General features: G+C 42.2%; 2 protein-coding genes and 1 long non-coding RNA gene across 6 annotated transcripts in view; 2 read left to right on the top strand and 1 right to left on the bottom strand.

Moving 5' to 3' along the window:
- The window catches only part of RAD54B (RAD54 homolog B), a 224,973-nt gene that overhangs the window by 89,782 nt on the left and 120,442 nt on the right, over positions 1 to 14,749 (top strand). The gene's annotated exons all lie outside the window — the stretch shown is intronic.
- The window catches only part of LOC311432128, a 32,970-nt gene that overhangs the window by 1,121 nt on the left and 17,100 nt on the right, over positions 1 to 14,749 (top strand). The window contains exons 2-3 of one of the 2 annotated variants that reach the window (XR_014689836.1): positions 7,617 to 8,875; positions 8,982 to 11,225. This is a non-coding gene — a long non-coding RNA (uncharacterized lncRNA). Of the gene's footprint in view, positions 1 to 7,616; positions 11,226 to 14,749 lie in introns of those variants that run through there. The other variant, XR_014689835.1, reaches the window with a different exon arrangement.
- Positions 5,172 to 14,749, bottom strand: part of ESRP1 (epithelial splicing regulatory protein 1) — a 28,199-nt gene continuing 18,621 nt past the window's right edge. For 2 of the 3 annotated variants that reach the window (XM_084510285.1, XM_084510287.1), the window contains exon 13: positions 12,076 to 13,286. In XM_084510285.1, coding sequence (XP_084366411.1) covers positions 13,114 to 13,286 — 173 coding nt within the window. In that variant the 3' untranslated portion in view covers positions 12,076 to 13,113. Of the gene's footprint in view, positions 5,681 to 12,075; positions 13,287 to 14,749 lie in introns of those variants that run through there. The other variant, XM_084510286.1, reaches the window with a different exon arrangement.

Raw genomic sequence — 14,749 nt, 5'->3', positions numbered from 1 at the left:
TAAAAACTTATTAAAAAGAATCTAAACATTAAACTCTTATAAAAAGTAAAGGAAGTATATAAATATTCAGTTTTAGATTTTTAAGTTTGGAATTGTAAAATTCAAGACAGTGTGATTGCTGAGACTCAGATAAAAACAAAACAAGCAAACAAACAAAAAAAAAAAGTTATGGTATACTCTTGTAGTTTAGATTTTTTTTAAAACAAATAAACCCACTAGATTTAAAAGGTTTTATTGACTGTAGTTCATAAACTGAATTTCCTGCATGCAATACAGCAATTTTAAATACAGTCTTTAAGAAAGCATAATATATATTTTCATAACCTTTTTTCCAGATTAATTCTAGTTATTAAATCTTTCATATGACATACTACCTACACATCTCAAAACATGAGTGACAGATTCATGTCTCAAGCTCAATTGATAGTCCTTACCCCATAGAAAGCTGGACCTGGACTTTCATCTTTCCTGATGGAGTCTCAGGCTTTCCTGCTTAAATAAATAAAATTGCCTCCAGCTGAGATCCTGTTCTTAACTGAGGTAACCAAGATATTCAACGATATCAAAGCAGTGAGATTTGCCAATTAGTCTTGCAAAAGAAAGCTGACTATACCTACATTTTTCCCTTTTGTAGGAATCACATCATTTCTAGGTTATTTGATTTCTAAAACATATAACCATTAAAATGGGGGCATGGTACAGTACTCAGCTTTAGGTTAAATAGAATTTAATGTTGTAGGCAATTAAAACAGACTGAGTTTTTGGGAAAAATAATATAAAAGATCCAATTTTGAACTTAATAAAAAGAAATCAAATATGAAATATGAGCTTGTGAAGAATAACACAAAACACACCTCAGGTCAGGTACATTAAAATGTGCATCTGACTTTATAAAATCTGAGGTCAGGGCCCTAAGAAGACAGTGGAATCAGCATAGAAAACTGTGGTGGTTTTACTCAGGTGGGCAGCTGAGCTCCACCACAACCGCTCTCTCACTCCTCTTCCTCAAAGGGAAAGAGGGAGAAAATACAATGCAGAGGGCTCAAGGGTTAGGTGAGGACAGGGAGATCACTCAACAGCTATCATCACAGGGAAAACAGAGTAAGGAGATCAGTAAAATGTATTGCTTCCCTCCATCCACCCTCTTCCACCTCCTACATCCTAGTGGTGCAGGGGAACAGGAGAGTAGGGGTTGCAGCCAGTCTTCCTGAACCGAGCTGGTGTGGGCTGCCACAGGCAGCAGCTCTTCAAGAACTGCTCCCAGATGAGTCTACACCACGAGGTCCATCCCCCAGGAGCAAACTGCTCCAGCACGGGTCCCCCACAGGCAGCAGCTCCCCCCAGCCCCCCTGCTCCTGTGTGGGCTCCTGTCCACGGGCTGCAGCTCCAGCCTGGGCCTGATCCTGCGGGGGCTCTCCATGGGCCGCAGCCTCCTCCAGGCCACATCCACCTGCTCCACCAGGGTCTCCTCCATGGGCTGCAGTGTGGAGATGTGCTCCATGTGGGACCCATGGGCTGCAGGGGGACAGCCTGCTCCACCAGGGGCCTCTCCACAGGCTGCAGGGGAACTGCTGCTGCCTGCCTGGAGCACCTCCCGCAGCACTGACCTTGGGGTCTGCAGGGCTCCTTCTCACTGCTCATTTTCCCAGCTGCAGTTTGCAGCAGGTGTTTGTTTTTTGTTTGTTTGTTTGTTTTGTTTTTCTTTTTTCCTTCCCTTTCTTAAACCAGATCTCACAGCAGTGTAAACAAGCTCGCTTACTGGCTCAGCTCTGGCCAGTGTTGGGCCCTTTATCTAACATGGGACAGCTTCTGGATTCTTCTCACAGAAGCCACCCCTACAGCCCCCCCCCCCCCCAACTACCAAAACCTCGCGACATAAACCCACTACAAAGACAAGACTGAAGGGGATGGGAAGAAGGCATCTTGTCCACATTCATGAGTGAAAGTGGGATCAGCTGCACCAGCAGCATCTCTGATGGGTGCTCAGCCAACCAGTGCCAGGTGGTGGACACCAAGCAGTCTCCCCAGGCAGTCTACATCCATACCTAACTACTGCCAGCATGGGAAGGTTTGTTCCATCTCCCTTAATGCCCTGCCTGTAATTCAATCCAGCTCCCCTGGTCCTATTCACAATGGGAAGAGCTTACTCCTTTTCTCTTCGTAGTCATTTTTTTAATATGCTGTTACCATAGCTATCCTCAGTCTCCTTTTTGCCAACTTAAGCAACCCTAAGAGCTTCGACAAGCCCCTGGGAGCTGTTTCCAGGTCCCTTCTGTTTGCTCGGCAGCTGGTCCACAGCTTTCTGCAATTTTGTACTACTTGTTAGATACAACTTTTTTCCTAAAGTTTTATCAGCACTCCATAGAAGACCAGAAAAAGTTCAATGGCATCCCAAACAAACGTCCCATTTGTGCAACCCAGTGTGACATTTACCTGTTTTTGTTTGTTTGTTTGTTTGTTTGTTTTGTTTTTAAGCATTTCATTGTTGTTACTTGAGATCTCTTTGTGATGTATTCTTCCAAGCTTTTCTGACCTGCTGCTTCCCATCCAGTCGTTCACTGTCTGTGTTGGCACGCTTGGAGCACTCCTAGGCAGTCAATATGCAAACACTCCATTCTGCCATCTCGTGTGGGCTAATTTTCTCTCTGCGTGACTGCCAATTTATCATTGTGCTCCAAAATCAAAGGCAGAGCCATTAACCAAGAAAGGTAAATTAGAAATACCATTTTAAAATATTTGGCATCAATTAATCCTACTCAATATACTCACATTTACGGAACGGTGATTTAAAATAATACCCAAACACATCAGAGTCTAACATTGTGAAGGATCCCAGAAGAATATTTAAATCTAGATTACTGGGAATGTAATGTGGTTTTGGGGGAGAGGGGAAGTGTGGAAGGGGACAGGTGGTACACAGGAAAGAGCAGAGTGAAGAAAACGAAGAGGGGAAAATGTCAGTTTTTAAATGAGATATAGTCTCATTTCCATTATCATTCATCTTTGCCAAAGCAGAAGTCTTCCAGCTCTTTCTCTTTTCTCTTGTACTGTCATGGATACCACGGTACTGTTGTGAATTTGGTCATCCAGTAAACATACACTGCCCAGAGCGTTGTGGATTTGTGCCTTCTTAAATAGTGAGACAGGTTGATTTGCCAAACACTTTATCTTGCTGGGCAATAACTTTTGCACTTGCAAGACATTCCTAAAATGCATTACTCACATCCTCCCCTTCCATTCTCCAATACCAGTAACAGTACAGTAGGTATGTAAAGATGCTGCTCTCCCTCAAAGGAGAGTGGGTGCTGGGTCTCACAACAGAAAATATGAGATCACTATACACTGAGCAGGGTAGCAAAATCAGGAATACTACAGCATGAGAGAGGTTAACTGCTTGTCAGTTCCTGAATAAGCAGCATGACTGAGGTTTGGAGATCTCTGCATCTGTAAGCTCTTTTAAATGTAAATACCCAAACAAATATAGAGCATATACAAGGTAAGAATCAGAGGCAAAGCATTTAAGATCTCACATATATGTGTGTATATATATATATTTACAGTTACAGCATTTTTTCTTCAGATAATTTTACATTTCTGTGCTGTGTAAGGCACACTTAGTTCAACTGATACGGTGAAGTACACAGAGGCTTCTTTTGCACAGAACAATCAGACAAACACGTACAAGACATGAAAACAATGTTTGATAAAACATCAAATACACAATTCGGACTTAAAAAACATTTTAAAAAAGTTGGAAGTGTGTGCAAAATTAGGCAAAGAAAGCTTTTTTTCATATTCCCAAAGGTATAGTATGAGAGGTTGTAGGTGCTGGCTAAACTATTTCTATTTTAAGAGCAGCTTAATACTTAAAAAACAAACAACAAGAAACCCTCGAGGCATCGCATGATTTCAGCATCTGTGCTCTCAGTGAAGGGCTGAGTGGTCTGATGACTGTGTGTTCATTGTGCATTAACTTAAAAAGCGAGAGGTCCATAGTCCCAAAGCTCTGATGGTTTCTCTGAGCACAGTTGGTTTGAGAAGTGGTAAAACTGAGAATACGATCAAGATGGCCATCTAGGTTTGCTGCATCTGTTCAGAACACCAGAAAGCTTGGAGGAATCTGCATGAAAGGGTTGTGCACGTCACCAAACCCCACCATGAAAGCAAATCTTAATTTCTCCATTTCCAAACAACCAAATCTTCAGTGAAATATCAAAAGCATTGCTTTTCACATTACATACACAGGATTTCAATGACTTTCTGTTAGGGAAACATCGTTTTTCTTAGGAGCAAACCAGACTACGTTCACTGTTCCACAACCCTTTAGTTTCCAAGGGGAAGTTTTACCATCAGCTACAGGGCAGTAATACCATCCTCCTCCCTCCCACTCAGCAACCCAGAGTGGTTGAAAGCTGCCTGGAGGATGAACCCTTTCCTCCACGGGTGCAGCTTCCCTGATCCAGGTCACCGTGGTACAAATGCAGGTTGAGGAACAAGCAGCACGGCATGGATGGGAAGCAGCGTCGCATAGTTCAATTCAGGATGCTACCAAGCATCTGACAACGGCCTCAGATTATCAGATGTATGGATGGGGGTTAAGCTTTTCAACCCAGCCAAAAAACAGCTTTTGACTGACTACATGAGATGCAGATGCACAGAGGATCAAGTAAACCAGATTTGAAAGGCTGAAGTGGTCCAGTCAAGAAGATCACAAAGCAAGAAAGTAGCTGCCAGTTTTACAGACACTACCTACGTCGTTACTGCAATTTTACCTCAACCCATGGTTTAGAAATTAGATTTTTGCAGTTACCTAAAAAAAAAAAAAAGTAACTTATTCTGCCTAATGAATGCTATACCCTGCTTCTAAAAGCCGCAGTGCATTGCTAGGAGAGTATCATCTCCACACCTTGCTCCTCAGAGCTGTCTCTGAATCTCTGGAGGCTCCCAGCCCCAGTTTGAAAGCATGAAGCCCTGGGAAGTACACAAAGCAGCAGCCCACAACAAGACTGGAGTAGCCAAAACCTGCTCAGTGGTGGCTTTAATAGCTGAGGTCTTACAAATCAGTATGACATTCTGGACATAGCAAGGAGTAGCAATGTTTCCTGGGCAGCAAATGAAAAGTGATGCTGAATGTGGTGTTTATCTGGCAGTGCTAGCAAGGCAGCGTTGTCTTTCATTTTCTTATATTTCATGGACTCTTTAGGCACATCATCTTTAGTGGCCCCCGGTAACTGCTGCAGGTTGAGGATTACAGAGGAAGATGCTTGTCTTGCTTTAAAGAAATGTAAATGCCAAGATATTCAATATAATTTATTCATGATTAATAAAAATACACTTCTCTAACATCCAAAACACAGTTTATAGAGAGGGGAAGCTTTGTTATTCTTTGTCAGGGCTTCCAGCTTTATTCAAATTCTCACAAGAGTGGAACTAGGTAACAGACCCTTGTTTTATTTTTATTTGACAGTTCAATCAAATATTGGCTTTTTGCTAAAATTACAGGTAATCCATACACGTTTACAGTTCCTGCTAGACACATGTATGTATGACACTTAAAATATACATTTTACTCTGATTCTTTGAACAAGGTGCTCGCCCCAGACTACTTGCAATTGCATGGCTTTGTGAAAAACATCATTAACATTAATCCTCTGGTACGTCTTCGTACATACTCCTTCAGCTGTCAGGCCAAAAAAAAAAAAAAAAAAAAAAAGGCTAAGTTGTGCATCCGATACAAAAGAACAGAACACCATAAGAGAAAAGTTTAGGTAGAATAGTTTAAATTCTTATAGGATCCTTACAAAACCAGCACTTGGACTTCTAAACTCATATGAAAAGCAATGAAAGAGACATTTCCCAGTTTTATTTGCAATAGAGTCAACTTGTGGTGAGGAAAAACAAGGAACCCAACAACAAAACCGAGCGTGATGCAGCTTTCTGCTGTCAACTACTTTAGAAGAGGCAATGCAGAGTACTTTTTTTCCCCATACAGTGAAACAAACTAAAAAGCAACAAAAATCAACATGAAACACCACCACAAATCAGACCTGCAATAAGACACCTTGGGCAATCTGACCTTCCTCCCCAAAGCAAAGCTACGACGCTTCCCTTAGGAAAGGATTAGTGCTGAACAGAAGTTCCTTTGCCTTCCTTACTCCTACTGGGGGACCAAGCCATGAAAGCCTTCCCCTTTCCAACCCCTTTATTATTATTGTATGATTTTTTCAGGGTCCTTATCTGTTTTAGCAGAAGTCAGACATCCTTGTAAAGCTCCAGCTACCCAGGCTAACCCTGCTGGCTTTGCACCAAGATGCTCTGAGCACTTGCTAAGTTATAACACCAGCTTGGAGGTGAACAGCTTCTGCACCAGGTTAGGGGAAGGGCACCAATTTTTGATTCCAGCTCTAATTCCTGATACAAGACAACAATTCCTGATACAAGACAACACACGGGCTGCCCCCAGCCCTTTCAGTGTTCCCTCAAACTGAAGGGCGACATCCTCCGAGAGGAACAGCAGTGAAAGACCTAGAGTGGTCCTTCTTCAAGATGGAAAAGCAGCAGATGGGGACGCTTACTGAGAAGTGTCCAAGATAAATATCTCTTCTAGCCTACGTTCTCAAGTTAAACAAACCAAGAACAAACACTGGCATGTTTTACATTGGGTCAGAGAGGATTTCTACAGTCATTCTTAAAGCTGCACATCACTATATTATGTTGCAGCGCAAGATCTCAGCTCTTTTCGTATCAATATAGTCCTTGAAATCAAATGTGATGAAGCATTTCCCAACGCAGCCTTTTTTTCCCTACGAGTTGATCCTTCTTGGGTCTAATCGACGGCCAGATTGGATTTTTTCCAAATCAATATTTCTGAGATTGTGGTGCTCTCCAAAGACTCTCAAAATAAAATACAATTAAGCTTTAGAAATCAGTTTTGGATGCAAGAACAAGTCCTCACATGTTGATATTGGCATTCAGACAACACTTGTGTGCCTCAAGGGATTCCAAACATTCATCGCTGAAATCTGAAGAAACATCGAGGATCGCCGTCTCTCGTTTGATTTCCTAATAGCTCCGCACACACACACACTACACAGTTGTTTAATAAATACTAATATCCAGAGGTAAGCTGTGATTTGTATTACAAGTAGGCGAGAGGTGGGAGCAGTCAGCATACCTAACCAAGCAGCTTCTCAGGTCTCTGCCAAGCATGTGGCAGGTCAGTTGAGAGAGCTGCAGACATGCCCAGCACCATCTCACACCATCGACAGCTTTCAGCTCCCTCCTTGTACATCCTCTGTTTTTCCCTTAGCTTTGTTCTCCGTGTCCTGAAAAAGGTTTTGGTGTAAGCGTTAGCTATTTTCTGCTCTGTGCCAACAGATACCGAAGATATCCTTTCATCAGGCTGCTGACTGACAGCTCACATTAATTTACGTGCTGTAGGCCAGGGCCCGTATTGCAGGTTAGCCTTACTGCATGTCCCTCACCACACTACAGAGAGAAACACTGCAAGGTACAGCCCTGGGAAAAGACAAGAAAGGGAAGTGGGCAGTGAAAAACAACTTGGAGAACTCATCTGTTTGTTGTTTTTTTTTTTTATACACTTTCTCCATCTTCAGTCGTAGCCGAAGTGTAAACTGCACATCAAGCAGCCGCCAGCAAACCTCAAGGAAATGTGATGGATCACCCCCGTGCCCTACAAACAGGAAATACTTTTCAGAGACCAGCAGGGATTTTCAGCTGCTCCTGGGGCTGGCACAGACCGTGGGTACAACACGCACGTATACAGGGACTTGCGGCTTAATGCCCATAATGTTCATTACTGGAAAGCAGCCCAAACGCAGGAGGAAATGAAACTGCAGGATAAAGCCTTTTTAGAAGTGGTTCACACAAAGTTTGAGAGAGGCAGAACTAGCAAATTTTGCGGCGTAATTACCAGAGTTGAAAGTTTTAACCCGGTACTTTGTTCTCAAAACCTAACAAGGCATGCTATTAGCACAGGTATTTACATAACCAGAATAATTCATTTTCTAGGACTGGAATGTTTATCCATATTTAAAGAAAGCCCACGTAGCTTGACAAATAGCAAAGGTAAGAGTGCTAAAATCATAAGGTCACCCGCTCATCAAATAGAAACATTGAGATCCCCATGACTGTCACTTAATCATGTACAAATATCACCCAGCTTAACGAGGCCTGCTGAGAACAAAGTTCTCAACTTTAAGGGGCCTTACTCCACGACCAACCCACCTCAACCTCTGCAAACGCCAAAAGCTCCTCGGGTACAGATGCCATCCCCACATTTAAGCAGCCAGCCTGCTGCCCACTCGATGCATCCCATCCGTACAAGGCAGCAGTAGCACAACAAGAGGAAGCAAAAGGAACACCAGAAGTGTTGGCTGCCACCGAAAAGTGCATTAGTTTGCCCTGAGCAGTGCTGGGACTTTACTCTGTGATATAAGGTGGCTGCTGCTGAGTAAAGAGAAGCATCTAGTGACATATCTTTGCACCCTGAATTGCCTGAGATCCCTTTGTCATCGCAAGTGAAGTTTAGGATAACACGCCTCGAGGAACGACAGAAGGATGCTCTCCTACTGCTCAATGGTGCTGTAAATACACAAAATCAATAACAAGCCCCAAACTAATCTCTGCATCTAGCTTGCTAAACACTGTAATATCAACTAATCGCTCGTACTAATCCACGTGAGTTACTAGCTAGCAGAGGAAAAGTCAGCAGCTCTTAGCGTCACCTTCTGGCTGAACATCAGCTCAGTCACTACACCAAGTGAACGAAAGGAACTTGGATGTTTAAGACCCTCCGTTGACATCCATGGCGGTGGTTGGTTTGGTGGGATAAGCAGATCTTGGACGCTATCAGGTAGGCTTTTGTTTGTTTGTTTTTTAAGTTTGTTCTTGAAATAATGTTGCTACCTTGATCAACAGGTAACTTCATGTCAAGATATTACCATTCTGCTACTTTTCAGACATTAAGGCAGTTTGACTAATTAAAACCTGTAAGTGAAGGGATAATGACAACCTATGAAGGCGTGCAATGATTTATCTCCCCTGCTAAAGCACTCTCTCTCCAAAGGAGTTAAAGGCAGCCCTGCTGATCCAGTGCTTGATGAGCTACCTCTGCTTTCAGAAGTGAATCATCAAGGTGTCCCCAGAAACAATCATTCCAGAGCTAAGATTGTGCCACTAAGTGGAAAGCTCAGCTCCTGCAGGATGTTTTCACAAATCCATAGTGGAGACAGACTCGCCATGAGCAAGGATAGGTAAGGAAGAGTCTCGGATTCTGCCACATGATCCAAATTCTCTCCATTCGATCCAAAAATGCTCCATTTTGGCAACTGACCAGTAGGTTTTAACCTCAGTTAGCCCATTCCCTACAGCTGCAATCCAACCCGAAATACTTATTTAAAAAAAAAAAAAAAGTGAAAGTACTGCAGTGTAAGAGCCATGGTCTGGAGTATTACTATCAGCACAATTAAGCCCATGTTTTGTTTCTGGCTACTGCTGCTCTCCATCTGTGACAGCTCTCCAAAGCCAAATATTCATACGGTTGTTATCTAACCTACTTCTGTCTAGTGATCCTGGTGAGCCAGAGAGATGCAAACAAAGCTACCGGCAGCAGCTCTCTGGTAGTGCTCCTGATCTGCCCCACTTGCTCCAGCTTCCTAGTTTTGCTGGTTTAAACTAGCTGGGAGTTGTGCCCTAACATGGGCCTAAGCAATGCCAAGGTTACAAAAAAGCCTCACTTTTTCTCCGTGGTGGTTGTTATGGGGAAAAAGTGAGGATAAATGATGAATTATGAGTTCCCCCCAACCTTGGTCTTTAATATACACACATTTTTATGTATGCATGCATACATGTAATATTAATATTAATATGTATAATGCACACACACAATATGCATATAGAGAAATAATAAAACTGTCACAAGTTGATTAGTGCATAGATAAAAGTAATCCATAGCAGGAGGAGGTGGAAGCTTACAGGTGATGACACATTCCCCTGGATTTCCTCACGCAGGAAGTGCCAGAACCGTGTTTTTATCCACCACACAGAGAGACAAACTCAAATTACTGCAGCGAACAGAGCTGTATATAGATTGGTAACAGGGAAACAACTTCGTAACCCAAACTTAGCCACCGAACTTGGACTAGCAGAGGGGAATACAACCACACTGTGGAAGAGTTCACAAGCAGAACTAATCTCTCAAGACAAACAGTACTCTGAAGATGCTAACAAACACGTTTTCCTCCCCAACTTAGCTCAATAACACAATCGTTTACCGTAGGACACCAAGCATGAAAACACACTCCCAGTTATTTTGGGTTCAAGGACTTCCTGAGCCAGATGTGGTTTCTGTGTATTCACTAGCGGACAATGAATTTCCTGCTCTTGAGTTTGTTCAGTCTGTTTGAACCCACATCAGTTTTCAGCTTCCATGTCATTTTTTGGCAACAAGTCCCACCAGCACACTACTCACTGAACACAAGCCTCCTCCATCCATTTCACTCTTCAAAAATATTGATTAAAAATGTTTAAACGTGTTCCCACAATTTAGCATTTTGTCAGAAACTTGAGGTTTTAAAGGCATTGCTTAGAACTGATCAAAATGGTATTAGAACTGAGTAAATACACTGAATTAAGTTTATTTTAAAGCTATAAACCCCATAGCAGTAACTCTCAAGTTTGTGTATGCTGAAGTTTCCATAGGACCTGCCAGCAGCTGCCAAGTAATGCGGCTATCCACTACTTTCAACATACATGCACATGACAGCTAGTGCACCTACTTATCCAGGATTAGGTAAGGAAAGAAACCCATCCCTCCCCTCAATCCTATTGTTCTTTTTCTCAAAAGCCTGGGACTAGGCGGAGATAGAGACCACTGGTTTGCTGTCAGAACAAGTTGCCAGATGATAATTACACGCTGAACAGAGATATCAAAGGCTGACAGATCTTGAATAACTCGCTCTCCCTCCTTCTCATTGGTAGGTCACCAAAGCTATCTTAAAGAAATGGATGCCTTCAATGCTATTATGTCCTCGTGTTTCATCACCAAAGCTAGAAGAGTATTAAGAAAAGTTATATAAAGAACGGGTTTCTGGTAGAACACCAAAACAATCCTTCCCCCAAGCCTGCCACCTAGGTTAATTACTGTGTAAAAAAAATAAATTTAAAAAAAAAAAAAAAAAAAGGAATTGGCTATTCTAAAGCAACCTGACCTTGTAAAACTTGGGCTGTAGAACATTTTGGCAGCAGGTCAGGGAAACTTTCCTCATTGCCATAAATATTCACTAGATAGATTTACGAGCCATTGTCCGATCATTAGCCACCAGATCAGTTTTGCTTTTCCATGTATGTGCATTTAAAAGCACCACTGAGTACAGAGGGTACCCCTGCTCTTCCCTACCACATGTTTAACATATTTTTTTTGAATTAGATTTCAGAACCCAAAAACTCCATTTAAAAAGTTCTGATTGTTACATGAAAGGGACCCACTTGCTCATTGCATCCTTTACAAAGCATGGGAACTTGCATGATAAAACAAAACTCATTTCTCTAACAAAATATCAGCTACAAGGGATCACTGCGTCTATTGGAGTCATGTAGAAATTGTCTGTAGATCAAACATTTACATTGGACAGAAAAGCAATATCCAAATAGCAAACAGGTGTCATAAAATGGAAAGAAGCCAAGTTTACTCCAGAAATGTTACCATTAAAATAAAACAATCACAGGTACTTGTAATTGCTATAAAAATTGCTACAGAATTCTGTATCGTTCTTAGGGAACAACTGCTGTCAGACAGGCATACAAAAAGGATATTTTGACCTGGGACTGATCAGTCTGTAACCAACAGATGTCCACAGCTCACGCAGCCATTGATGGGACTCGTGTGGGATCCCCATTCAGTGAGGTCTCTGTTGGGCTTGCTGCTTAAACTTATTATAGACTAGCCACTGCAGATTAAGACACCCAAAACGCCAAAGTCACACTGAACTATTAATGGCACTGTATTCTCATGATGTAATAGCTATTATTGAGAAACTTGTTGTATATTGCCAGTGCAAGTTCTGGAATTTTATTTTATTTTTTTGATCTTACATGAAAGAGGCTGAGTTTGGTAACATGTCATAACCATAAGACACATGAAAGCATTATAGAAATTAACTTTGAGTGAAAAACACATTTTAATGAAAGAACAGGCAGCTCACAGACATACTGGTTTAGTTTAGTTAGAAAACTTTGGTTATCTTACAGGTGCTACAGAGTCCGTACTGCTCAACAACTCCATAAGTAGCTATTTGGACCCTTCTCCAGAGATAAAAAGCTCTCGCCTGAACCTGATTGAAAACTTGGGGTTCTTTTCTCAGTTTCCCTGACAGTTGAGGAGCAGTTTATGGCTTGTAGGGAACGTGGCTCTTTCCAAGGCCTCGCGACTGCAGAGAACAAGAGGTATGAAGAGTCTTTGTTCTGCAGAAGATGTGTAGTTTGTGCAGGAGAGCCAAAAGCCTTTCACAAGAGGTGTTCATGAGGTCAGGGAGAACGTATGCTCCAAGGCACGTGTTTCACATATGCATCCAATACACATATGTTTCAATGCATTATTTTCATAAATAAGTAAACAGAATTTTCACCATAAAGGTCAAATGTTACTTTATTACAAAAAAAAAAAAAAAAAACAACCAAAAAAAGAGGCAGGATTTCAGGAAACATTATAAGGCAAGACCCCAATCCACCCCTTCTGAAAGGGGGCCAAGGGTGTCTTTGTGGACCCAGGTAGGAGTGTCCATAATCAATTCCTACCAAGGGCACAACGATGCAACCTAACGAGTTGAAGAGGCATGTGAGAGAAAAACAAAACCACAGAATTCCCACTGTAACCGTGCAACTTGTTTTAAAAAAAAAAAAAAAATCACTACCTGAAATAGTCTAAAACTTGGGAAATCCCTAGATATCCTGGAATTGTTTCCCTGAACAAGATACTGAACAAGCTGTTCTTTGTAGCACAAACCTTTAGCATGACAGACAACGTTCTTTGGTGAGCTTTGTGCATTTGCTGCAAGAAGACTTCTTTGTTCCTGCTTGGTTTTCTCTTCTGCTTTACCTGGGGTAGTAGGCTGTGTAGTTCATGAAGAGCTGGGCCCCAGCAGGGTAGTACGCCGTGGAGGGCTGGAGTGTTCGCGGGTTCAGGAGCATGGATGGCTGGTACAGAGCTGCTTCTGTTGGCACAACTGCTGCAGGAGTCGGGAAGGAGTAGGAAGGGGGCGAAAGGCCTAAAGGAACAAACAAAAAATAGGTTAAGACCTTCAAAATCCCAGCATGTATATGTATGTGAATTCCATTAGCTGAACAGCTCTGCTGTAATTAAGGAGCTTTCACAGGTTTCTCATTTGCTTGCTCATCACAGAAAATAAAGCTGGGGCACTGCTATGGGCCTGACTGCAAGACTAAAGTGCGTCCTTCTACCCCCAGTCAAAAGCAAAGGGCAGTAACACAAAAATCAGAAACCACCGATGGCTCTGGGAACAGGGTCTCTTTGCAGATGATGACTTTGAAGAAGACTTTGCAGCTTCTCATGTTTGTTTGTTTTTAAACTGAATGCTAACAACACTGCACTTAGCTGCGAGGGCCTCATAAGGCCTCGCCTCTTGCTGAAACATCGTTAAACTGCCTCCTTTCCTATTCCTTTCCTTTTCTTCTCTAGTACCATGACAGTGAACATATGAAAGTTTTAGATAGCCATGAATAAGTGACACAGAAGTTTATTTTAAAGCAACACTTAGCATCTCCCTTCATTGTGGGATTGGGCAGTGACAGAGCAAAAAGGGCTTATCCGAGGAATACATCACTTGCATTTGTATTTAGAAATAGGAACTCTGCCATCTAAGACTTCCCAAACTTTGGGACTTTTACTCAAGAACCTGTCCTAGGAGCTCTCAGGAGCTCCTGTCTGGGATTTGTCACACGTAGGACCACACACTGCAGCTCCCCGCTCGGATGAATCTCGCATTGCAAGAAGTGCTGGTCAGCTGGAAAGCTGAACTCCTACAGATTAGCTGAAGGTCTACTCACAGCTCAGGAGGAACCACACCCAAGAAATTCACTGTCAGATTGGGAGCTCTGAGGAGGGTTTAGAGAATGTTTCTTAGAAACGCCACCATAAACAGTAATACATGTGCAGAGAGAAAGCTCCTACTCTACTGCCTTACCATTTATTATCTTGGAAGCAAAGTATTATTTTTCCCCTAGGCTCAGATTTATACAGCGTGCATGTTTACTAAGTTAGCCCTTAAGCTCTTAAAGCATCTTCCCCAAACATTTGTCTAGAAGTCCCTGCTCGTCCTAACAGCTCTGAGGAGCAGAATTGTACATGAAATTTGGTCTCAGTTTCTCTGAGACCAAAAGGATGTGTATTTTACTCCCAGAGTGGATTTGGTTTTGTACAACAAGAGGATAAGCTCCAAAGGAGAGCATTTCCAATGGTTTCTTGAATTAAGTTTGGGGATTGAAAGTGGAAGGACTTATCTGACACGTTCACCATGATGAAAAGTGTAAACACAAATCAGTTTAAATGGGAAACTGCTCTTTAAGCCTTAGGCAGTCAAATCACTTTTCAGAGTCATGGCTCACCCTGGCCAAGTTCAGTTTCAAGAAGGGGAGGGGAAGTTTGCTACTGGAGAAGCAAGAGGAATTTGAAAGTAGTCTTTCAGTCGTAATAATTCACAACCAGAGGGAA

This window comes from Aythya ferina, assembly GCF_964211825.1.
Source record: "Aythya ferina genome assembly, chromosome: 2".
Classification (NCBI taxonomy): Eukaryota; Metazoa; Chordata; class Aves; order Anseriformes; family Anatidae; genus Aythya; species Aythya ferina.
This window is presented reverse-complemented; position numbering and strand designations above follow the sequence as displayed.